A 25,438-nucleotide genomic window follows, 5' to 3' on the forward strand; every position below is an offset into this window, starting at 1 on the left:
ACACAGACTCGTGGGGATTTGTTTTATTCCTGGGACGCTAATCTGGTCCCAGGGCTATTTCTGTTGTCACTCACATTGTTCCAGCTCTGGCAGCCGGAAACCTTCAGGCTGGGTTCTGTGTCCTTTTAACTTTTGTTTTCTTTTGTTTTTGGCAATTCTTGACTAAAGTCACTGTGGGCTCTTCTTGCATACTTCCTGGCCGAGCGCTGGACTCAGCCGTGTCCCGGGCAGCACAGTTTCTGGGATTGGAGGATGGTTTTCGCCGAGATCTGGGTGCTGCTGTGCTCAGTGGCCCTGGGCCCTCACTGCTTCTACGCCTTCACAGCTGTCTTTTGCATAAAAGACCAAACCCTTTGCCATGTCGAAACTCACAGGACCCTGCAGGACCGGCCCTGCCAGTCTTGCTCACAGTCCCTCCTCTGTCCTCTCTGTCCCTCCCCAGCACTGTCCAGCCACAGGACCTTCCTCTGTCTGTGCTTCCAATACACAGAGTTTGTTCCTGTCTCCTGCGGTGCCCTCCAGCTGGAGTTCCCTTCCTTCTGGATCTTCCCAGAGCCGGGTCCTTCTGATGACGTAAATCCCAGCTCAAGGCCATCCTCTCTGGGAGACCTTTCTGTACCACGGAATCTAAAATAGCCCCTCACACCCTGCCCCCCAAGCACTCACTAGCCCACCACTCTACTTAAGTTCCAAAATCCAGGATTATCTTGGTCATCTTGCTTATTGTCGGTGTCACCTGTGTGAGAGCCCACAGCTGTGTCTTGCTCCCTGGTGTGTCCCCAGCACCTGGAACAGTGCCTGTCACATAGTAGATGCTCAGTAAGCCCTTGTTGACTAACAGAAGACGAGGCTCTGATGCCGTAGATTTCAGATGAGGAAACTGAGGGCTTCTGAGGCGTGCTCAGAGACACCCTGTTATGAGGTAAAGGGTGCTGGTCCCAGCCTGTGGGACTGAGGACCCCTGGGGCCCACCCTGACCAGGGTGGGGGCCAGGCTGATGGAAGGTGGGGAGGCCCTGGCCAAGGCACCACCAGAATGACCCAGGGACTGAGGTGGATTCCAGGCCCTTGAGCCCCATGAGGCTTCACTCGTCCGTCAGAGCCTGGGGTTCTCTCCTGTTCCTGTTTCCAATGGGGCTAGGGTCCTGGGGGCTGGACAGAGCGTGGCTCCCAGTCAGCAGCTTTGGAGCTTTCGAGGGGGGTTGGGCACTGCTAAGAATACGAAGAAGTTGGGGATCCCCTCCCCAGAAAAGTAGGTACCACTGCATGCCCCGGATTGGGGACAGACAGCAAGTTAAGGTGTACAGCAGGCTCCTGAGGTGGCTGTGGCCCCAGGCCCTGGGAGGCTGCAACACCCTGCTTTGTGTGTCGGAGACTGTGGGGAGGGGCCTGGGAAGAGAAGAGGAAGGTGCTGAGGTCTTGGTGCAGTGGTGGGTGGGGGCGCTTTCCAGCCCTCATGGCATGGGCTCCAGAACCTCCGGCTTCTACTCTCCAGGGCTCCCTCCCTTTGCCTGTCTCGGGGTCTCTGTCCGCTTTGGGTCTTGTCTCTCTTCCTCTCCCCACTTCTCTCTCTCTCTCTTTCTCTCTCCTAGTTTCATCTTCCTCTGAGTCTGTCCCTTTCCTTTGGATCTTGTCTCTCTCTGACTGCCATTCTCTCTCTCTCTCTCTCTGGGTCTCTGTCTGTCTCTGGGTCTCTGTCTCCGTCTCTCTGGGTCTCTGTCTCTCTCTCTGGGTCTCTGTCTCCATCTCTCTGGGTCTCTGTCTCCATCTCTCTGGGTCTCTGTCTCTCTCTGGGTCTCTGTCTCTGGGTCTCTGTCTCCGTCTCTCTGGGTCTCTCTCTCTCTGGGTCTCTGTCTCCGTCTCTCTGGTTTCTGTCTCTCTCTGGGTCTCTGTCTCTCTCTCTCTCTCTGGGTCTCTGTCTCCGTCTCTCTGGGTCTCTGTCTCTCTCTGGGTCTCTGTCTCTCTCTCTGGGTCTCTGTCTCTCTGGGTCTCTGTCTCTCTGGGTCTCTGTCTCTCTCTCTGGGTCTCTGTCTCCGTCTCTCTGGGTCTCTGTCTCTCTCTCTGGGTCTCTGTCTCCATCTCTCTGGATCTCTGTCTCTCTCTGGGTCTCTGTCTCTCTCTCTGGGTCTCTGTCTCCGTCTCTCCGGGTCTCTGTCTCTCTCTCTGGGTCTCTGTCTGTCTCTGGATCTCTGTCTCCGTCTCTCTCTGGGTCTCTGTCTCTGTCTCTCTGGGTCTCTGTCTCTGGGTCTCTGTCTCCGTCTCTCTGGGTCTCTGTCTCCGTCTCTCTGGGTCTCTGTCTCCCTCTCTCTGGGTCTCTGTCTCCCTCTGTCTCTGCGTCTCTGTCTCCCTCTCTCTGGGTCTCTGTCTATCTCTGGGTCTCTGTCTCCCTCTGTCTCTGGGTCTCTGTATCTCTCTCTCTGGGTCTCTGCCTCCCTCTCTCTCTGGGTCTCTTGTCTCTCTCTGGGTCTCTCTCTCCCTCTGTCTCTGGGTCTCTGTCTCCCTCTGTCTCTGGGTCTCTGTCTCTCTCTCTCTCTCTCTGGGTCTCTGTCTCCCTCTGTCTCTGGGTCTCTGTCTCTCTCTCTCTCTCTCTCTGAACCTCCCGTCTCCCAGGACGTGCCTGCTTCTCTTGGAACCTGCAGTGGTGTGTGTGACCTGCTTGGTTGAGCCCCCATGGCCCCTGGCCTGAAGTCTGAGACCCCCCTGGGGGTTTTGAACCCTGAAGTCCATGCCTGGTGGCCCCACCAGCTGCCCCACCCTGCTTGTGTCCCTCCCACCGCGGCAGGACTGGGTGTGCTGGAGGGCTGTGCACAGCACCTGGTTGGAGTCAACCCTGGGGCCATGCAGGCCACACCCTGACACCCGGCCTGTAGGCGGCAGCAGGTCTCGGGGTCTCAGGCTCCGTGACCTGTATTCCTAGTTGGAGGCTGTGGCTGTTTCTCTGTGGCCATCTTTCCATGGGCAGGTGTGGCTGCTGGGGTGCATGTGGGCAGGGGCGGGAAGCCACGGGCCCCTCGGCTCTGGGAACCCTCTTGTCTGCACACCGGGCTCAACCTAAATGTTGGCGGGGGCTGCCTCTCGTGCGGGGGAGTGAGGACGCACATTGGCAGCTCACAGGTCTCTCTGGGGATACAGTACTCTGGGGTCTTATCTCCCTGAGAACCAGTAACGGGGCAAATTCGGGGCTTATTCTCAGCAAACAGTATGGCGCGGGGTGCAGCGCCTGAGTCCGGCCAGGCTGACCTGTCTGCCGCTTCCCTCCTGCACAGAAACCAGGCGATGCGGAAGAAGCTAATCTTGTACTTCAAGAGGAGGAATCACGCTCGGAAACAATGGGTAAGTCCACATCGTGGCCCCCATCAGGTTTCCTTGAGATCCGGGGAGAATCGAGCGCACAGGGGGCCGCACCTGCGGGGCCCTCTCGGTTCCGCAGCTGTCTCCTCCCTGAGCGTCCAGGCTGCGGAGGAAAAGCCAAGGCCAGCCAGGAAAGGAGGAAAGACAACAGCTGCTTCCAGAAGGCCTCAGGGTGGGTGGGGGTGGGAGGCCCTGTGGCCCCTGTTCCTGCCTGGAAGGGAAGAAAGCAAAATGTTGGCCTGGAAAATTAGTTGCTAAACCCTGGTCATGGGACCTGTCCTGGGCTTTTCAGGCAGAAAGAGAGGTTTTGGAGAGAGGTGGAGGATCAGGGTGGGCTGTGTGCCAGGCAGCAGGGGCCGCAGGGCGCACGCACCCTGACAAATGAGCCTTTCCTGGCGCACCGGGCCCAGGTCCAGGCTCAGAGAAACTGAGACAGTGGACAAGCATTGAGCCCCCTTTCCCTGAGCCTACGTTTGTGGCCAGTGGCCTCATTCAAACAGAAAAGGGTGCTGATTCCTGCTTCTCACTGTGGGCTGTGCATCTCAGCCCACGGCAGGGAGGCTGGGTGTGCCAGAGGCACGTGGTGGTGGTTTAGGGTGGCTGTGGACGTCCCCCATTCCCCAGAGGAGATCAGGGTCGAGTGTTCTCCCAGTGGTCAGGGAGAGAAGCACGGACTCAGATGGGCTTCAACAGGAAAGGAATGGGTGTAGCTGGAAACGTCTGTTGGGGGTGGGTGGCAGGAATGGTCTTTCAACTCAAGTCTTGCTTTCATTTCATTTCACTTCACTTCATTTCATTTCATTTCATTTATTTATTTTTGAGACTGAGTTTCACTCTGTCACCCAGGTTGGAGTGCAGTATCAGGATCTCTACTTACTGCAGCCTCTGCCTCTCGGGTTCAAGCAGTTGTCTTGTCTCAGCCTCCCAAGTAGCTGGGATTACAGGCACCCGCCAACATGCCTGGCTCATTTTTGTATTTTTAGTAGAGAGGGTTTCACTGTGTTGGCCAGGCTGGTCTTGAACTCCTGACCTCAGGTGATGCGCCCGCCTCAGCCTCCCAAAGTGCTGGGATTACAGGCGTGAGCCACCACACCTGACCCCTTCATTTCTATGCAGTTTTTTCAACTCTGTGTGTTAGAACATTGACAAACTGAACCTGAATTCCCATAGCAGGTGGGAGCCAGAGAGAGCTATCCTTTCTCCGACGGTATCACAGATGCGCCGATTAGGCCAGGAGAGGGCTGGGGTCCTGTGCACCAGTGGCTGATGCCGGGGAGATGGAGTGAGGCCACCTGGTTTTGGCTCATGGGACCTTCTGTAGAGTTGAGGATGATGTCGTTGAGTCCACCCAAGCCACGGGGCTGCTGGGACACGGGGCATGGGATGAGGCTGGGGAGACCCTGAGAAGGTCCCCACCTGGGGAAGAGGCGGCCTGCATGGGGACTACTGCCTTGGGATTCTTAGGAGAAGCCGCAAGGGCTGGGAACTAGGTTTGCTAGAGGGTGGAGGGGCTCCCCTTGCACCTGCAGCCTCCTGCCCCACCTCTGCCCTCCCTCAGCTGTGTTGGGGTGGGGCCTGTGAGGCAGCTCCCTGTGTCCTTTCTGGGGTCAGATCTGCTGGGCACCAGCCTCCAGAGAGGCCCTCCAGGGCACAGCAGTGGCTGTGTCATGCCTGATGCCTGTAGGTCTATGGTACACAGTAGGTGATGACTAAGTGCTGCTTGAACGGAAATGGGCCGGGACAGAACAGTGTGTGGGACACCGAGGGTGTTAGTTGATCCAATGGCTTCGGGGCCTGGGTGCCAGCAGTCACGGAGTACCTACTGTGTGCGAGGCTCACAGTTGGTGTGACACAGGCCCTGTCCTCAGACTTGCAGGCTGCAGGGACAGATCGTGCGTAAGGACGAGGAGGATGCCTGCACACCCTGCCCTTCCGGTGCCTGTTGTGTTCTGGGTGCTCTTCTGAGTGATCTCCATACATTAGGGCATTTAGTCCTGTGAGGTGGGCGCTTGGTCAGCCACATGTTTCAGATGAAGAAATTGAAGCACAGAGAGGTTAAGTAACTTGCCCTAGGTCACACAGCTGGGAAGTGGTGGAGCTGAGATTTGAATCCAGACTACCTGGTTCCTGAGCCCATGCTCTGAACCCCCAAGGGGCAGTTTCAAGAGAGCCCAGGAGGGTGTGTGGGGTATGGTGGTGTGGTGAGTGGCCACACGGCAGAGCTGAGCAGTGCCTGGGGAGGGGGACCCCAGGCAGGCATGGCGTCCTGGGCAGGTGTGTGGGCACGTGGGGCTTAGCTGGAGCAGGAGGTCCTGGCACCTGGCTCTGGAAGGAGGGGCTGTGCTGTATGGGAGGAGAGTCTTCCCTTCACCCTGCCTGCCTGCCCTGGCCGCGAACTTGTCTGGGCACTAGATGGAGGAGACAATTCCAGCCAGATGCTGGTGCCTGGGAAGCTGTGGGCAGCCCTCGGGACCCAAGCCTTGCTCATAGATGAGGAGAGGTGGGCTGCCCAGCAGTGCCTTGCCCAGCTTCCTCAGACCCCCCACCTTGACTGGGTGGTACCCACAGGCACTTGGGCTGGTACAAGAGACTTTTGAAACGAGCATCCAATCTGTTTATCAAGTTAAGAGATATCCACGCAGGGCTGCCGGGTGCCCAGGAGACACAGGCCAGGAAACAGACCAGTAATGCAGGGAGAAGAGCTGGGCAGAGGGGTAGGCTCTTGAGATGGGCTGGGGACCTCAGTGCTGAGCTAGGAATGACCAGAAAGGACTGGCTTTGTGCAGATCTGGGAGTCAGGGTGTCAGGCAGAGGGTATAGCAGGTGCAGAGAGGCCCTGAGGCAGGAACCAGCTGGGGCAGAACCTGGCAAGCCAGTGGCAGGAGCCAGATCACCTGGAAACATCTGCCCTCAAGCTAGGATGGAACATTCAGGTTTTATTCCGAATGCAGTGGGACACCGATTCTTAATAAACACGTTTGTAGTAAAGAATCCAAAGTCCTTATTCTAAGAAATTTGACAGAAGAGTACAAGGAACATCTATATACCCACCACTTAGAATCAGCCACGGTTACCATTGCCTTGTATTTGCTCTGTGTGTATAATACGAATATAAACGTGTTTGTTGTTGCACTCTTGGAAAATAGGTACAGAGGCGCCAACCTTCAGCCCTAGTAAATACTCCCCCTTTGTCTCCTGTGAGGAAGGAAATCCTCTCATTTCCACCTAAAATGACTGCCAGTTCAGTGCTATCTTGCCACCTCCTTGACAGTGCCCCCCCAACCCACCGTGGTTCCCCCCTTGGGGTGAAGGCTCATCTAGGGAGGGCAGAAGAGGATCTGATTTCCATTTAAAAGGATTGCTGCAGCTGCTGGAAGGAGCTCAGGCTGGTGGTGGAATTGGGGTGGGCTTGAGTTCTTTAAAGATCGCCAGTGACTCCTTGGGGGGTCTGTGGAGGGGGTGGAGGGAGAAATCGGCTTAATTTAAAGCTAGAGAAGAGTCAGGCAGAAACCAGGGACTTCCAAGAAGGGTCCAGGGTGGCTTCGTGGCCCATCTTGGGACAGACGGAAACAAATTCAATACCCTCTGAAGCTGCGATGGCGACTGGGATGGTCTCTTTCTTGTGGTATAAGAAGCCGGTGTCTGACTTCATTGATTTCAGTAAAGGCCTGGGAAGGGGGCTTGGCCAAGAGCTCCCATGTGCCTGCCTCACCCCCAGTGGGGAGCCAGACCCCCCTAAGACCCAGGGACCCCCACACCTTAGCAGGTTCCTGGGACCCACCTCTTCCCAGAGAGCAGGGCCTTGTCCCTGTCATGGGATGCTCAGCACCAGCACGGCCCCCCAGGCCTGCCACGTCTCCTGGGAAGCTGAGCTGGCCCCTCTGGAGGCCCATTTGGCTGAGAGGCTGGCTCAGTCTGTGGTCCCAGAGGCAGGACTGGCCTGCTCCTTCTCCTTGGCGGATTTGCGCTCCCAGCACCCCACAGAGTAGCCGGTGGGGCGGGGGCTCCAGTCTTTCCCTCTGTGTGTGTGTGTGTGTGTGTGTGTCTGTGTCTGTGTCTGTATGTGTGTGGAAGACAGAGAGAGAGAGGGAGGGAAGGGAGGAAGGGGTGTGCTTCCTCCTCTGGCCAGTGGGTCCGCCCTTGTAGAAAAATGGCAATGAGCATCTTCCCTGCCACCCAGGCCAGGCCGGAGCTGCCCACCCTGCACTGTTCAAGGCAGGCTGAGTGCACACTCAGCACAGTGGACAGAGGCACAGGCTACAGCAGGCGGCGCTATGGTTAGACCCAGAGGGGGATTTCCTTGTCCTGGGCAGAAGGCAGAGCCTGGTGCTTGGAGCCATGGAGGTGGCTGGATGTCCCCTCAGGGACACTACTGCTGGGGGCCTTTGCCACCCGCGCACTCCACGAGGGACCCAGCTAGAGCCAGGCCATCTTGCCGGCGCCCTGCTGGCAACGTGGACAGGCCGAGGCCCCGCTGGCCAGTGGCCTGTTGGTTTCTGCCCGCTGGTCTGCACCAGTCACCGCGTGACTTTCTTCTGCTGGTTTGAGGCGAACTTTTCTCACCCATGAGCCTGGGGCCTCTCGGACAGGGGCCGAGTGGCATGGGCTGGATGTTGCCGTCCCTGCGGTCCCTATCCCTCACTGGGGCTGCCAGCAGCCACTGCCCCAAGCATGTTTGTCTGTCACCAGAACCGCCTCTTGATCTCCAGCGGGTTCCTGGCACAGCCTGCGTGCATGGGGTCAGGTTCTGGGCCACTCAGCACCAGCCTGACCACCCTGTGGGGACCGTCGTGGTCACGGGGCTGTGGAGGATGGAGGGCACAGCTTGCCCTTGGTCAGAAGCTGAAATATGGGGTGGGGTGGGGCTGGGGTGTCTGGGCTCCAGGACCAGAGAGGGGCTTTCTGATTGTGCCGAAGCGCCCAGTGGGTGTTTGTGGAGGCTCCCAGACCACACCATCTGTCCATCCCCAGCTGTTGGAGGTGGCGTAACTGGGGTTGTGTGGGTGGACCTCCGCCGCTTGCTCAAGTCACCTTGGAGATGTGGAAGCCAGGCAGCTATGCTCCAGGCTGGTTGGGGATCTCTTCTCAAAGGACATGCAGCAGGCAGCACTGTGGTTAGATGTGGAGAGGGACTTCCTTGTCCTGGAGGGAGGGCAGAGCCCCCTCTCTGGGAGCTGCTGAGGTCCTCACAGCTGGTCCTTGGAGTGAGGCTGGGGAATGAGGAACTGCTTGGAATGTGGTTTTCTCTGGAGGCTGCCCCTCCCCGGGGCTGACGGGCCCCCACGCCATACGGTACAGCACAGCTTCCTTTGGTGTGGCAGTGGGCTCCATCCGGACTGTCTGGTGCGGCCGGAGCCCCAGCCATATGTGGCTGCTGGACACTGGAAGTGTGGCTGGGGAGAACTAGAAACCGACTCTTCAATTTTACTTGATTTGTGATTTCAGTTGAGCCACATATGGCGGGTGGCATCTGTTTGGGACCAGGCCTCTGTAGAGGAGGCCAGGACTGGGTGGCCGGTTCACCAGGAAGGGAGGCGACCATGTCCTCCAGGGAACGTCTGTGGGTTTTCTTCAGGGGCCCCCGTCTGCTGGATATGGATGCAACAACGTGTGTGTCTTTCTGTCATCTGCCTGTGTGACATGTATGTGTCTGTTGTGTGTCTACATGTGTGACTCTGTGTCCGTCATGTCTGCCTGTGTGACCCTGTGTGTGCACCAGTTTGTCTGCCTGTGACTGTGCGTGTCTGTCATGTCTGCCTGCATGACCGTGTGTGTGTCTGCCTGCCTCTGTGACCGCCTGTGTGTCTGCCTGCCTGCCTGTGTGATGGACTGTGTGTGTGTCTGTCATATGTCTGCCTGCATGACCATGTGTATGTGTCTGCCTGCCTGTGTGACCGCCTGTGTGTCTGCCTGTGTGACCATCTGTGTGTCTGGCTGGCTGGCTGTGTGACTTATGTGCCTGTGTATATATGTGTGTGTGTCTGTCTCAGTGTATCTACCTATATGACTCTCTGTCTGCCTATGTGACTGTGAATCTGTGTGTCTATCTGCCTGTGTATCTGTCTGTGTGACTATGTCTGTGTGTGTCTGTCTACTTGTGTGACTGTGTCCGTGTGACTATGTGTGTGTCTGACTGCATGTGTGTATATGACTGTGTGTCTGTGTGACTGTATGTGTGTGTATCCGTGTGTCTGTGTGACTGCATGTGTGTCTGCCTGTGTGACTTGTGTGTGCCTGTGCATATCTGACTGTGTGTGTGTGTGCCTGCCTGCATGTGCATGTCTGTGTGACTGTATCTGACTGTATATGTGTCTGTGTGACTGCATTTGTGTGTGCCTGTGTGACTTGTGTGTATACCTGTGTGACTTGGGTGTGTGTGTGCACTTGTGTGACTTGTGTGTGCCTCTGTGTTTGTGTGCCTGTGTGCATCTGACTGTGTGTGTGTGCCTATACGTACACGTCTGTGTGGCTGTGTGTATCTGACTACGTGTGTGTGTCTGTGTGACTGCATTTGTGTGTGCCTGTGTGACTTGTGTGTATACCTGTGTGACTTGGGTGTGTGTGTGTGCACTTGTGTGACTTGTGTGTGCCTCTTGTATTTGTGTGCCTGTGTGCATCTGACTGTGTGTGTGTGCCTATACGTACATATCTGTGTGGCTGTGTGTATCTGACTACGTGTGTGTGTCTGTGTGACTGCATGTGTGTGCCTGTGTGAAGTGTGTGTGTGTGTGTGTGTGCACCTGTGTGCCTGCCTGCATGTGAGTGGGCAGGGGCAGGGCGGCGGGTGCCAGGTTCAGGAGCCTCTTCTGCAGTGCTCCCCCGCGCTCTCCCAGGAGCAGAAGTTCTGCCAGCGCTATGATCAGCTCATGGAGGCCTGGGAGAAGAAGGTGGAGCGCATCGAGAACAACCCCCGGCGGCGGGCCAAGGAGAGCAAGGTGCGCGAGTACTACGAGAAGCAGTTCCCCGAGATTCGCAAGCAGCGCGAGCTGCAGGAGCGCATGCAGAGGTGAGCGGGGCCCGAGCCCAGCGCCCCCCGTGTCAGGGCCCGGGGTCAGCTCCAGGCATCCTCAGTAGAGGTGACCCGGCCAGGAAGGAACAGAACAGCGCAGCAGCTTCTCAGGCCAGTAGCTGGGGCCCTACCAGACCCTGGCATGTGTCCTGTGGAGCCTCTTTGGCCTAACACTTACTTGGAGCTTAAATATGTTTTGGGGGCAAGCACTCCTATTTCTGTGGCCTGCACGACCCCTGAAGGCAGTTGAGTTTGAGATCCCCGGTGTGGGACAAAGGGGAGAGATGTGGCTAAGAGACCAGGCTGCCACCCTCCCCCACTGGCTGTGAGGACTTGGTGGACCCTGTGTGAGAGGTACCTGGTGACAGGCAGCTGTGGTTCTATGGCCATTTTTTTTTGGATGCACAGACAAGACGATTCATTGGTGATAATAACAGCAGCTTTCACCCTTAACCGAACTCACAAGCCGTGTCTCATTAAGTTCCTCCCAACAGCTCTAGACAGCCGGGTGCCACTTTTGAATCCTCGTGTGACAGGGGAGGAAACTGAGGCACAGAGAGAAACACTTTGCCCCAGGGCCAAAGAGGCAGAGCGGGGCTTTGAACCCAGATCTTTGTGGCTGGGCTTTTCAGGGTGTTTTAGGAGAGAGGAAGGGAGCGAGCCGCCCGTGTCACAGGGTTTGGCCATGCTGGGTTGGGGTGGGGGCTCCACGCCTCCCCAGGACTCCTGGTGTGGGGCCAGCCCCTCTGCTGGCTGCTGCCCACACTTCTTCTCTGGGGAGGGCGTGGGCTCAGGGCTGCACCACAGGGGCCTGCTAGTGTCCCCGACCACCAAAAGGCTGGTCCTGAGTGTGTCCCCTTGGTCCCCAGCAGGGTGGGCCAGCGGGGCAGTGGGCTGTCCATGTCAGCCGCCCGCAGCGAGCACGAGGTGTCGGAGATCATCGACGGCCTCTCAGAGCAGGAGGTGAGTCCAGGCCCTGACTCCGGCCTCAGCTCCTTTTCCCTGGCATCTCCCGTGAGGGTGCAGAGGCCCCAGCCAGAAACCAGCTCCCGGGTGGTTTACATCAAGGGGCTTGCCACCAAAGAATCAAGGTGGGTGCCGAGGTACCCAGGACTAGAAGCCTCAGGAAGCCACGGCCCGTCCCAGGCCTGCAGGGGTGAGCGGAGAGAGGGGTGTTAATGTGTCCGAGATGGGGGGTGGCAGGACCCCCTGCAGGGAGGGCCCCAGCGCTCCCCCATCCAGATGCCACAGCACGGAGGGGGTTAGGGGACGAGGACCCTGCCTCTCACTCTTACCGTCTCCTGCCTCCTTTTGGAACTTCCCATTGGCTGAGTCCAACCAGAAACCCAAGGGGCAGGAGTACCTGTGGATTCCAGGGTCAGCCTTCTGGGGCCCAGAGCCTGGCGGGGTTGGGGGAGCATGGTGCAGGCCAGTAAGTTCCCAGCACGCCGTCTGTCCACACAGCCACGACCTTCTCACAGGAACCTCAGCCCTCCTGGCTAGAGCAGGGCTGGTTTTCCCTCAGGCCTCTTTGGGGTACCAGGACACCCTGGGGTCAGCCTAGGTGACCCTGGTTGCCGTCACGGGGGCCCACAGATGGCCAGGAAGCAGACGGGCAGCCTTTTCTCCTGGGGAGGAAGTTGGCATCAGCCTGTTCCCTCCTGGGTCCTGTGGGTCAGGTATCCATGATGACATTACCCCCTGCTCCCAACACCACGGCAGACACGAAGCAGCCACGGCACGTTTCTTCCTTCTGGGGACTTTTGTCTAGGGAGAGCTTTTGTCCAGATGGGAGATTATAGCCCTTCAGCTCAGCACAGCAGAGCCACGCATGGCTATTGAAATCAAAATTAATTAAAATGGGATAAAATTAGCAATTCAGTTCCTCGGTTGCATCTGACACATCTCAAGAGCTCGACAGCCGCTTGTGGTTGGCGGCTCCCCTCCTGGCGGAGCAGACAGCGAACACCTCCTTGGCTGCAGAGCGCTCTGTTGGACAACAGAACGTGCTGCCCTGAGATGCTGATGCTCAGATTAGACAGATGGAAGGGGCCCCAGGGAGGGGGCGGCTGGTTTAAGTTGCAGTTTCTCACCAGAGATTCTAATTCAGCTGGTCTGGGGCAGAGCCCAGGAATCCGAATTTTTAGCCAGCCACCCACATGATTCTGAAACAGGCAATCCAAAGATGAATCTGGCCATTAAAACATAATTTTTAATTTTAAAACTTCTTGTGGTACGTTTTTGTTTACAACAACATCCAGTTGACAGAAAACAGAGCTCAGAAAGCCATCCCATTGCACAGTCACAGGGCCTGGCCCTCGAAGGCTGGGCACCGGAGCTGGGCCGTTTTAGCCCCCGTCTCACCGACGCTCTGCACTTGTGGACATCCCGCAGAGAGGCTGGACATGGGTTTAGTCTGCACTGGAAGGAGGAGGCCGGTGGCCCTCTCCTCTGCATTCCTTCCCTGATGGCCAAGGGTGTGGCACCTGGGCTGATTGTTACATGTACACACACACACACACACACACACACACACTGGCCACATGGGAATGCAGTCACCAGAGTCCTCAGGGACATCAAGGATGCTGTGTCCGGGGTGAAGGGTGGAAGTGGAATTTGGGACAGAAACTTCCCCAGCCAGCTTGGGGTGACCTGAGGTTCCCCAGGAGTGTGCAAGGGAAGGGTCTGGGCCGGAGGACAGGCCCTTCCCATCCTTGTGGGAGCTTCCTGCGGTCAGAGCACATGGCCGGCATGGGAAGGACAGGAAGGCAGCTGTGGGAGGGCGGAACAGAGGTCCTGCCAGGGAGGACTCTGCCGGGGGTCTGCCGTTATTACATCCCTGAGACATCTGAGGAAGGTCAGCGTTCTGTATCGGGGTGTGGGGTACAGCTCCAAAGTTCTGGGAGACAGACACCGGCCTCTTGGGGGAATCCTCTCCCACCCTGGGGTCAGAGCTGTGCCTCGCACCCGGCCCCTGGCTGGGAGTCCTGCACATCGAGTGAAGAGGTTGGATGTGGGCTGCCGGGCAGCTGGATCGTTTGAACTGGCTGATCTTGGCTACGCAGAGCCCTCGCCTGCCTCCGGAGATGGGTAATTAATCGCCAGTAATTGGCTGACTGCGAGATTTGGGGAAGTGAGCCCAGCTGAGTGGCGGCTCAGAGCCTCTTAATAGTCATCCCAGTGCCTTAGAGGAGCGGCCGCCTGACTGCTGCCGCATGCAGGGCTGGGTAGGCCAGATCCCAGGTGGGCCCTTTGAAGGAGCGGGATGCTGGGAGGGGGCGTGGGGTGCGGGGGAAGGAAAGGCTTCTCTCCACCAGCGAGGCGGCCGACCCTCTCTGCGCCCCTGGGCTGCCTGCATGCCATGGGGCCAGCTGGACCCCAGGGCCCACTCTTGCCTGCCGAACCTGGAAGGCCGTCCTGTCTCCTGGGCTCCCTGGGCCCAGCTGGGCTGAGCATCCTTCCCGCAGTGCTTTATGGTGCTTGCGTTTCCAAAGGGAAGATTCATGGCTCCCCTCCCACTGCAGGGAAGGCAGCTGCTGCTCTCTGCGTTGAATCTACAGTCCTGCCCACCATAAACCTGTCGGGGAGGCCTTTACATTCTCCCTTCCCCCAGCATGAGCTATTATTATTTTTAAACTCATCATTCTCCTTCTTGTCGGTTTTGCATTTTCCCTGCCCGGGCGCAGAACATCCATCCCCTCTGTGTCTTCTCTGGGTCCCCTGCGCTGGCCGGAGCCCCTCGCCCCCGAGCGCTCTGACCCTGCGATGCGTTTCCCTGCAGAACCTGGAGAAGCAGATGCGCCAGCTGGCCGTGATCCCGCCCATGCTGTACGACGCCGAGCAGCAGCGCATCAAGTTCATCAACATGAACGGGCTCATGGCCGATCCCATGAAGGTGTATAAAGACCGCCAGGTGATGAACATGTGGAGTGAGCAGGAGAAGGAGACCTTCCGGGAGAAGTGAGTCCTCCATCACCTGGCCTGGCCTCCCGCCCCCTCCCCGTCCCAGAAACCCATCCTGTTGAGGCCTGCACTGTCTCTGGGGCAGCCACCACAAATGAACACGCCAGGAGGTGCTTAAAGCCGCACGGATTTACTCTGTCCTGGTTCTGGAGGCTGGAAGTCCAAATCCTGGTGTTGGTGGGTTTGGTTCTTTCTAGGGGCCATACGGGAGAGCCTGTCCCGGCCTCTCCCCAGCTTCTGGTGCTGCCAGCGTCTTTGGCCTTCCAGGGCTTCTAGATGCATCCCTCCACGCTCTGCCTCCGACCCCACATGACCTTTGTCTCTGTGCTTCTCCTCTTCTTATAAGGACACCAGTCACACTGAATTTAGGGTCTAGCCTAACCCAATACAACCTCACTTTAATTACATCTGCAAAGACCGTGTTTCCAAATAAGGCCACGTTCTGAGGTTCTGGGTGGCCATGAATTTTCCGAGGACACACTTCAACCTGGTACAAAGCTTAAGGGCAGCTGTATGTAAGACGGGGCGCTGTGAGTCGGAAGAACGAGGCAGGAAGGACTTAAAGGCTAGGCCTAAGCCTTGGGCAGGGCCGCGGTTGGCCAGTGGCTTTTTGGTGGTTTCTATTTTGTTTTCTCTTTGACAGTAGCTGCTGGCTGAGTGGGTTCATGATCCCATAACTGTGCCTGTGTCTTCTCGGCTTCATGCATTTCCCCCTCCTGTCCCTTACGACAGCTCAGCCAGGCCCACCCCAGTACACAGGTGATGACACGGAGGCTCATAAAGGTTCAGACAGCGCACAAAGGCCACACAGCATGCACACTGTGGAGGCAGGGTTCAGACTCCCCAGCAGGAATAGAGAGGCTGTGTGGGGAAGAGTTTGCAAATGGGGCCAGGGAGCAGGGCTGTGCAGAGCAGAGATGGGAGTCGAGTTCTCTCGAAAGCTGTGTCTGAGGGGGCCAGACCCCACAGTGAGGATCTGTGATGTGACATCCAGGCAGAAGGAGACCACCATTCCTGGCCCGGGGTCCCCAGAGGAGATGGTGGGCCCTGCTGAACCACCCCACACCTTGGGAACAGTGTCCTATAATTCCCGGGAGTCTAATCTTTTGACTTCCCTGGGCCACACTGGAAAAAGAAATGTCTTGTGCCACACAGAAAATACGCTCACATCAATGATAGCTGATGAGCTAAACAAAATCACAAAAAAACTCGTAAGATTTTAAGAAAGTTTACGAATGTGTATTGCGCCGCGTTTAAAGCCATCCTGGGCCGCATGTGGCCTGCGGGGTGGACGAGCTTGCTATAATCACTTGCCCGTAAAGGGCTGGATTCCCTGCCCAGGACATAGAGCACCTCCTCAGGACCTCAGACCCCTGGGAGGCAGGAGAGTGGGAAACTGAGGTGTGGACGGAGGCCTCAGTGCTTGGCCAGGAGGGGACGTGGGGAAGAGACTTTACTCTGTCACTGCCCGACGTTCACCCAGCAGGCCACTGAGCCGCCTTGGGGAAGACCCTGCCTCCAGACAAGAGCTTCCTCCAAAGTAGGGACGCTCCTTCCCCAGTGCCCTGGGCTGTGGTCCACGGTTGTGGACTCAAAAGAGGAGCCAGGCAGGACCTGAGGGATGGGGTGACTTCGGGTCCCCGGCAGAGGTGGGCGGACCAGCACGTGCAGATACCGAACTCGGAAAGGACACAGTGGCTATCCAGGAGGGTCTTTGGTGGAAATCATTTTTTAAGAGTAGCTTTTGATTACGGAAATGTTGAAACGTCCATAAAAATAGAGGGATTGGGTAACAAGCCCTTGGGTGCCCACAGCACAGGATCAGTGGTCCTCCGGAGGAAACAGCCCTTGGTCCCTGAGCAGGAATACTCGGTTACTTAGTGGCTCGTGCCTGCAGCTTCACCATAGCAGGCACGATCTTTCTACATCAAATTGAAGTCTCCGTCGAATGCTTTTTACAGTTTTGAACGAGGGAGAGGATGGTGGGATAGTCTCAGGTGTTAAGAATTACTGAATTACTGTTGTGTTCGATATTCAAATTCCTTCTGGTAGGCATGATGTTTTAGTGTATGTATTTTTTCTGAAATACAAAAAATGATGTTCTGGGGTACTTTCTGTGGCTCCAGCCTTTCGGAAGATCTCATGTGGCTCTGCAGGTCTGATAGTTTCACCCTCTGTTAATTCAGTAGCCGAAGGGCGGGGGACGCAGGGTGGGCTGCTTGTCTGCTGGCCTGTGTGAGCCACAGCTTGGCCGCCTGCATCCCTCCAGGACTGTGGGCTTGGTTTGAGGTCTCATGTGCAGAGGAATTGATGGCACTCGGGGCTTTGAAAATCACCTACTGACAGCATGGGGCTCCACCATGTGCTGGCCGTGTGACCATTCCCCCCTGAACCTCAATTTCCTTATCTGTAAAATGGGTAGAGCGACAGGGCTTTCCTTAGTCAGTTGTTCTGAGGTGTGCAGGGCATAGGAAACTTTTAATAAACGTCTTCAGGGGGTGCAAGTGAGGTGGAGGGGAGGGGAACAGGTGACCTAGGAGATTCCCAAGTTGGATTCCTGGTCTCTTGGGAGCCCCCACTGTGCCTGGGGAAACCCCATGGGAGGGGTTTGCAAGGAACGAAATGTCACTGGGACAAGGAGAGGGAGCAGAGCGGGAAGGACTCTCCCTATCTGGAAGAGAAGGGCTTTAGGATGGCTCCGGCCTTGCCAGCCGCTCGAGGTGGGATCCCAGGCCAGGGAAGCCTGCCATTCCTCACCGTGCTGTGCTGCTTCCGCTGGGAAGAGAGCAGAGACTGTTCAGGATCCTCAGGTGTCTGGCTGGGGCCTGCTAGCCTCCTGCCCAGCCATCTGGAGGGCCAGGGAGGTTGGGCACCGGTGCTCGCTCAGCCTCCCTCCATGGGAGCCCACAATCCAGCCTCTCTAGCGGCCACTGCTCTCCCTGCGAAGGCCGTGGGGCTGTGGCACGTCGCCGGGACGCCTGGGCCTGGGGCCATGGACTCCACCCAGCACCCCTGGGGTGGAGCAGGCCTTGACCCACATCTCTGCCCCCACCATGCTCCCGCTCCTTTGGCCCTCACATTTCAGCCTGGCCCAGTGGTTTCCCAGTAATTGTCCTGGCTACGCAGGAAGCCAGTTGGGACGGGGCCAGCGCTCCGCCACCACCCTCTGACTTAAGTCCATGCTTGCTGCCTCCTTGGTTGGCCAACCCCCTCCCGCTGCCCCATGGGCACTCGGAGCCTCTGCTCCCAGCTCTCCTGGGGAGGCCCAGCAGCCTGGTGAGCCATGACCCTGCTGGCAGGTCCCTGCCATGTTCCCAAGCAGACCCTGTGTGGGCCGAGTGAGGCCATGCTTCCCAGATCCAGCTGGAGAGAGAAACAAAAGCGAATTTTAAAGGGGGGGGGGAACCCCACCAAAGAGCTGCATGTCATGTCCTCATTTTTCCTGGAAGCCGCCTCCAGCAGGACAAACAAATATATTTTCAAAGGCGCTAAAGCCAGTGACTCACTCCAAGGAACGCCCTCTCTTACCCCTGGGTCCCCACCCCTCCCGTCTGCCGCAGCAGCCCTTCCCACACCCCCCTGGGCTTAATTGCTCTGAGTGGGGCGGTGCCCGCCAGGCCGGGCCAGTGGGGATGGCAGGCGCCTGGGAGCCGATCGGCTGCCCTGCAGGGAAGCCCCCCTCGGCCAGGTCTCACGCCCGCCCTTCTCGTCCCGCAGGTTCATGCAGCATCCCAAGAACTTTGGCCTGATCGCATCATTCCTGGAGAGGAAGGTGAGTCGCTGCCCGCCCCATACCCCTTCAGTCTCCACCTCCGTGGGCAGCTGCGTGGACTCAGGGTGGAGGCCCTCCCTCCCTGCCCATGAGGCCCTGGCCTGTTTGGCCCCTTCCTCCGGGGGCCATGCTCCCCTCCTCCCTCCCTCCCTCCCTCTCTTCCTTCCATCTGGGAGATAGATCAGTGCAGGCCCCGCCCTGGCCTCTTGGGCCCTTGGAGGAGGAGCCTCAGGTTGCTGAGCACCTGGGAACCCTGGGAACCCCGGGGAGAACTGCACGGCCAGGCTTCCCAGAGCCCCCGTGCCCGACCGGGTCTCCTGCCAGCTCCTCAAAGGCCGTGTGGAGCGTCCTTGCATACTGGGGATGGATTCTGGAAGCACTGCCATGCCTGGTATCCCGGTGAAGTCTTCATAGGCAGGAGTGGCGTGCCTCAAAGGGACCGGAGGACCAGCTTTTCTAGGTCCTTCTGAGGGTCACTGACTGCTTTCTGACACCCCTAATGCCAAGCCAGATGTGTGACCTACAAGTCCCCATCTTCTTTGGACAAACCTTTGTGTGGAACTGAGGCCTAAAGCCCACTTTGTGTCAAGCCCAGGCCTGGAGCAGCTCCAGTTGGCTGGTAGACACAGTGTCCCCAGAGAATGGTAAAGCTGTTGTTTTGCACCCACAAGGCTGGTTGGACTGTGCTTGGAGAGGCTGCAGGTGGGAGAAGTTGGCTGGATGAGGCTGTGTGTTGGACATGGCCCCTGGGTCTTCCCCCAGCATCCTGGGGGTCAGAGGAGAAAGGCTGCCATCCATGTGTCTTAAGCAGCATTTCCCTGAATCCCGTTTCTCAGAGATGGGGGCCTGCCCACCCCAGCTTGGTGGACACCCTTCTCGGGCTTCCTGGTTGTAGGAGGGAGGCCAGGAGAATGAGGCACTTATTTTAAAGGACAGCTGTTCCCAGCGCCTGCCCCTCATGAGCTGATAACCGTAGAAGGAGAGAGACGGAGCAGTGTGGGGAAAAATCTCTCCATGCCTGAAAAACCAGTGTGGAGAAACAAGCCCTATAAATAGCCCATCTTCTGAGTGACTGCGTCTCCCTCAGGGAGTGGACGGCACGGCGGACTCTAGGTTAGGGCTCCCCGGAATGGAAGCAGGGCATTTCAGAAACTGGCCATTGAGCAATCCTCCTTCAGGACGAGGGGATTGGAAGCTTTTGTGCTGGGGAGCAAACTTCATGGTGTTCTTTGGCTGAGAGGCGGCCCAGAACGAGGCTTCAGTAGAGCTTCCAGAGGGGTCTGGAGCAGGAACTGCCGACGGAGAGGCCGGCAGGGGCAGGCGAGTCTTGACAGTGAGTGAGGGTGACGTCTGGCTGGGAGCCAGGTGGACCAGCCAGTCTGTGCCCGCCCGCGGGGGCAGCTGCTGTCCAGAGCCTGGCTGCCATTGCTGAGCGCAGGAAGGAGCTCTCCTGAATTGTTCAGGGAGAAGTCGGGCACCCACATCCCCTGAATTGCAATTATTGGCATCTGATTATAAAATGTCTTTCTCAATTGCTGTGTGGGTCCTGTTTGTGGGCCGGGTTTAGCCTGGGGCTGCCTAGGAGCCCCCCTGGCGGTTGTACTTGGCAGGAGGCTGCCAGCTGGGGGCTTTCTGGTGAGGGCAGTGAGGTTTGAGGCCCAGCTCAGAGGCCTCGCAGAATGCCCCTCGGAGGTGGGGTCCTGGCTTGACACCGGCCAGAGCATCGCAGAAACATTTTACGTTGTAAGGGGAATGGCTGCGGGCATTGGCGAGCTGGGCTCCATGCCCGCAGGTGGGGGCATCGTGGCATCACTTTCTGAGGCTGCCCCTTTTACTACTGGTCCCATTTGGCCGGGGTTCCTAGAGGGCTGGTTGCTCCGGCTTTCAGACTCAATCTACACGGAAAAGACCGAGGCAGAGAAAAGAAGGAAACTCAAGAAGAGGCATGTGGGGCGTGGGGTGGTCCCGACGCACAAGGCTTGGAAGAGGCTGTTCAGGACCCCAAATATCAGGGAAGAGAAGGGAAAGGAGAACCCAGTCCTGTGTTTGGGGAAGGCTTTGAGTTTGCCCGGCTGTGGGCTGCAGTCCTTGTTTCCCATAAGGGCCGGGGGTGACATGGCGACATCAGCGCTGTCATTAACCATAGCAACAGCAGTGATTGTGATAACAGGAAAGACTTCCATCATGTTTACTCTGGGCCAGGCCTCGTCCCAAGTACTTTACCTACGTATTCACTGATCTGATCTTTGTGATAACTCTGTGAAGTATGTACAATTAGCATTCCCATTTTACAGATGAGAAAACTGAGACACAGAGGTTAGGTCATCTGCCCGAGGTCACCCAGCCCGTACGTGGAGGAGGCAGGATACCAGCCTGGGATGTGAGCTTCTGGCTCCTGCCCTGAATGCCTGCGCTGTACCCTGCTCAGTGTCTTCTTTCTCTGTCCCACAGACGGTGGCTGAGTGCGTCCTCTATTACTACCTGACCAAGAAGAATGAGAACTATAAGAGCCTGGTGAGACGGAGCTATCGGCGCCGCGGCAAGAGCCAGGTAAGAGGCAAGGTGGGGGTGGCTGTCCTTCGGGTCTGGCTCCCTGCACGCTGAGCAGCCACTTGCTTGGTGGCCAGCACCCCGCATGGCTGGCAGTAACTGTCTCCATGAGTTGTTGCTTGGCCACCGGCAGTGTGAGTGCAGGCTCCCCTCTGTGGTGGCAGCAAGTGTGGGGAGACCCTCTCTGGGGTGCTCACCCTGCTGGGCTATCTTGAGCCTCCCCTAGGGGCAGGAAAAGAGCTGGGGGGAAACAGCCACGGGCCTCCTCAGCCGGCAAAATCCTGGACTCCTGATTGGGTGACCTGTGATCTCTGTGCATACAAAGGCCACATTCCAAAAGTAAGGGCTTCCCAGGATGACTCGGGGTAGTTCCCAAACTTCACACGTTTAAAATGTTAATGGTTGTGTGTGTTTATCTTAATGCATACTTGAAAGAAAAAATAGCCAGTACTTCAGCTCGCCGTGTTTTCACACGCCGTTGCTTGGGATGAGACTGAAAGATTATTTATGCTAGAGCAGGGACTGGCAGACTGGGACTGTGGGGCTAATCCGGCCCACCATCTGTTCTTGTGAATAAAGTTTTATTGGAACATAGCCATGCCTGTTTGTTTACATATGACCATGGCAGCATGCTTGCTACTCTGGTGGAGTTGCGTAGTTGTGACCAAAAGTGTATGGCCTACAGGGTCTCAGATGTTTACTATCTGGTCCTTCATAGAAAAAGTTTGCTTTTTCCTCCGAGCTAGAAGAAAAGGAGTTGGTTTGAAAAAATATCCAGTAAATAATGGTAGAGATGAGAGACTCAGTGGCACACCTTTGAAAGGGGGATCCTGGGCGCTCAGTGTTTGGGAGAATTTGTTTTGCATCGGGGCTCTTGAAGCATCGTCTCAGAGTAGATGCTGGGAGCACCACACGGAGGAGGCAGGTGGAGGCAGTGGGCACTTTGGTGGCTGCTGGATTGGAGTCAGTAGAGGCATTTCCTTCCTGGGGGCCTCAGTGGCTGGGGGAGCCACGCGAGAGTGACAGAGGCCAAGAATAGCACAAGCTGGGATAAGGGGACCCTGAAGTTTTCCTAGGTGGGTACTAGCATCCTCTAGCCCCTCCCCAGAGCTGCCCACCTTCCCTTTCCCAGGCTGCCAGAGGTTGAGACCCATAAGGCATCGAGACCAGCCATCACGGGCTGGGGGCGGGGTCCCAGTGTCTGCTGTGAGACAGCCACTTTCCTACAGCCTAAGAAAAGTCCCATGAGGGAAAGGAGGCTGTTGTCAGGAGCATGAGCCATGCCTCGCCGCATTCCGAACGTCCAGCCACGATGCCTGGGGCTGAGCTTGGTCCTTATCCACAGGGATCGTGGAAGGGTGGCTGCATTTGGCTTGTGGAGAGGGTTTTCTTGTCTAGTTTTCTGTAGCCAGAGTTGACCAGTCTGCTTGCCCTTCTAACAGATGTGTAAAACCAAGGCCAAGTGGCACAGAGCATATATTCCAAAGATGTAGCTACGTTTTATTTTTGTTTTTTTGTGGTTTTTTTTTGAGACGGAGTCTTACACTGTCACCCAGACCAGAGGGCAGTGGCGTGATCCCAGCTCACTGCAACCTCTGCCTCCTGGGTTCAATCGATTTTCATGCCTCAGCCTCCCAAGTAGGTGGAATTACAGGTGCGTGCCACTGCATCCTGCTAATTTTTTGTATTTATATTAGAGACAGGGTTTCACTGTGTTGCCCAGGCTGGTCTTGAACTCCTGACCTCAGATGATCCACCTGCCTCGGCCTCCCAAAATGCTGAGATTACAGGCATGAGCCACTGCGCCGAGCTGTTATGGTGTTTTTGAAATTAAAGTGCATTCAGGAATTTTCTAGACTGAGAGGCAAAAAAGTAAGTGCCAGGCAGAGAGCATATAGATGCTGAGGTATGAGAGGCAGCAGGGAGTGGTGAGGATTGTGGCAAAGGAAGGGTGGCTAACAGCCTCAAGAGGTATTTGGAAAATATCAGGCCTCTGTTGGGCACCTACTGTATGCTCATTCTCTTGCTGGCCTTCCCAGTTCCCCTCCCACGACCTGTGTGGGGGCATTGAGGCTGGGCTTGTGGTGGGAGCCCTTCCTGGTAGCTGGGCTGGTGGCTCTGAAGAGCAGAGGCCCATCCCCTCCCCTTGTGTGAGAGCCACATTTGCACAGAGGGAGGTGGGGAGACCGTGGTAATCTAAGAAGGGTGGGGGGTGTCGGCGCCTGGCATATCCTGTTGTAGAGGCCTGGCCTGTACTCAGAGTGAGAGTCCAGTAGAATGAGTGTCCGGCTTGCTGTCCATGGAGTGAGTGTCTGGCTTGCTCTCAGCAGAGTGAGTGTCCGGCTTGCTCTCCGTGGAATGAGTGTCTAGCTTGGTCTCAGGAGTGAGTGTCCGGCTTGCTCTCTGTGAAGTGAGGGTCCGTCTGACTTGGTCTCGCTGGAGTGAGTGTCTGACTCGCTCTCCGTGGAATGAGTGTCCAGCTTGGTCTCAGTAGTGAGTGTTCAGCTTGGTCTCAGTAGTGAGTGTTCAGCTTGCTCTCAGGTATGAGCATCTGGCTTGCTGTCCGTGGAATGAGTGTCTAGCTTGCTCTCAGGAGTGAGTGTCCAGCTTGCTGTCTGTGGAGTGAGTGTCCGACTTGCTGTCGGCGGAGTGACTGTCCGGCTTGCTCTCAGGAGTGAGTGTCCGGCTTGCTCTCCGTGGAGCGAGTGTCCGGCTTGCTGTCTGTGCCACGGGTCTATCTGTGCCGCGGGGTCTCCCTGGGCCGCGGGGTCTCCCTGTGCCACGGTCTCCCTGTGCCGCGGGTCTCCCTGTGCTGCGGTCTCCCTGTGCCGCGGTCTCCCTGTGCCACGGGGTCTCCCTGTGCCGTGGTCTCCCTGTGCCACGGATCTATCTGTGCCGTGGGGTCTCCCTGTGCCACGGGTCTCCCTGGGAGGCGGCATTGGGGGCACATCTTTGAAGACTCTGTAGAATAAAGGGCCCCAAAGATGACGTTGCGGAGCAGCCCCACAGGCGGACAGGGATGGGCCCTCAAGTGCAAAGGCAGGGAGCATGAGAGACAGTGCGTGTCTTCAGGAACAGCCGGGAGCCTGAGTCTTTGGATTCAAGGGGGTCCCGGTACCTCCCAGGGCCTTAAACGAACAAAGAAATGGAGAAAATTATGTGACCCTCTTTCTTTTGCTCACTTTTGATGGGTAAATAGAGATTTTTTTTACCCTGTGAAAAACAGAAGTGCAAACTCAATAAATAGCTCACACTTGACTTCAGTGTCTGGGGAGAGAGTAGGGAGTGGTGAGGCCTACGGCTCACTACAGAGCTTGGGCCCCGTCTCAGCTCCAGCTGACGCTTGGCCAGTGGCCCTGAATTGCCAGGTGTTCTGATCTTTGATGATGAGCTGGAAATCTAGTTTTATGTGAAACCGCCTGATTTTAAATCTTAGGTCACATTTTTAAAAAAGGAAAAAAACAACTCAACACTGTATATGCCACGCAACTCTTACTTGCTGTTGAAATCACCTCCAGCCCCTAGTAGAAGACCTCTGGGTTAGACTACAGTGAGACCAGGGAAGGAGGGCATTATATGCCTTGGGCCAGGCTGGCACCGGGGAAGCCCTAGAATGTTCCGTAGCAGGGAGGAAACATGCCCCTCTTTACACCGGAGATATCCTGGCTTAGCCGTGGTATCTGCGGTGCCTGGGAGTTGGTGGGGCTTTGCTGGTGAGTTTTTACCCCCTGCTGAAGCTGCTATTCCAGGCAGGGGTCCCAGGATGGGAAAATGTTGTCTGTCTGCTCTGCCTCTCTCAGAAGGTTGGCAGAAAGCAAGCCGGGCAGGAGGTTCCTGTCTGTCTCCAGGACTCGCCGCTTCCTCGGATCAGCTGCGTTTGCTAAGGAGGTGGTGGCATGGCCTGGGCCCTGCCAGGGAGGGAGAGTTACACTCATATCCTGGAACAGCTTCTGTGCCAGGTAGATCCACTGCCCTGCCACCCTCTACAGGCCCGGTCCACTACCACGGGATAAACAGGGGTTCCCAAGTGCTAACTCTGGGCCTGAGAGTCCTCTCTGCCCCATGGCAGCAAACAGAATCAACGGCAGCCTCAGGCTCAGCCTGTCCTGTTAAGTGGAGATGCAGTGGCTGCCGCCAGCTGAGCGTCTCTGTGTGTGGTTGGGTCTGTGGAGCCACTGACACTGCTGATCAGTCTGCTCCAGATGAGGGCGCGGCAGGGGCAGGCAGTGGTGGGCTCTGAGTGCACCAAAGCTGTGATCACACAGAACCTGCAGCTCCTTAAGGAGGGCGGGGAGGTGAGCCGAGACCACTCCCCACCCACTACCCCACTGCCTCCGCGTGGCTGGCACCTGCAGGCTGGGACAGGTGTCCGGGACTCTCAGTGACTGACTGTGGGCCACTGCCCTGTGCTTCAGACACCACTGGCACCCAGGACACCTCTGTGGGCCGGTCCTTCTTCCTGACATACCCTGGCAGCTCAGGCCTTGTGATCAGATGGGAATCCCAGGCCATGGAGCACACGAGCCCCTGCCCAGCCCCACTCCCCTCACAACTGCCCTAGGATACTCGTCCATGCTTCTCTCTCCCTCATAGGTTTCTGGGTGAGCAGACACAGCCCCTTCCCCCTAGTGTGACACAGGCCCCCTCCCCAGGCACCACGGGAAGATGGAGAACCTAGGTCTTCCCAGCCAGTGAGCCCACGCACCCTCAAGGGTAGGGTGCCCGCTGCCAGGGGATGCTGCCTGCCTCTTCCCCGACGTCTTCTGTCGGGGGAAGCTTGAGCTCCCTTCTCTG

The 25,438-nt window shown here is 57.1% G+C and overlaps 1 protein-coding gene across 1 annotated transcript in view; it reads left to right on the plus strand.

The window, feature by feature from the left end:
• Positions 1 to 25,438, plus strand: part of NCOR2 (nuclear receptor corepressor 2) — a 166,272-nt gene that overhangs the window by 52,827 nt on the left and 88,007 nt on the right. The window contains 6 exon segments of the mRNA XM_033220138.1: positions 3,266 to 3,332; positions 10,184 to 10,356; positions 11,229 to 11,322; positions 14,141 to 14,319; positions 18,040 to 18,094; positions 20,546 to 20,644. Coding sequence (XP_033076029.1) covers positions 3,266 to 3,332; positions 10,184 to 10,356; positions 11,229 to 11,322; positions 14,141 to 14,319; positions 18,040 to 18,094; positions 20,546 to 20,644 — 667 coding nt within the window.

The sequence above is a fragment of the Trachypithecus francoisi genome, unplaced genomic scaffold (assembly GCF_009764315.1).
Source record: "Trachypithecus francoisi isolate TF-2019V2 unplaced genomic scaffold, Tfra_2.0 Lachesis_group11, whole genome shotgun sequence".
Taxonomy (NCBI): Eukaryota; Metazoa; Chordata; class Mammalia; order Primates; family Cercopithecidae; genus Trachypithecus; species Trachypithecus francoisi.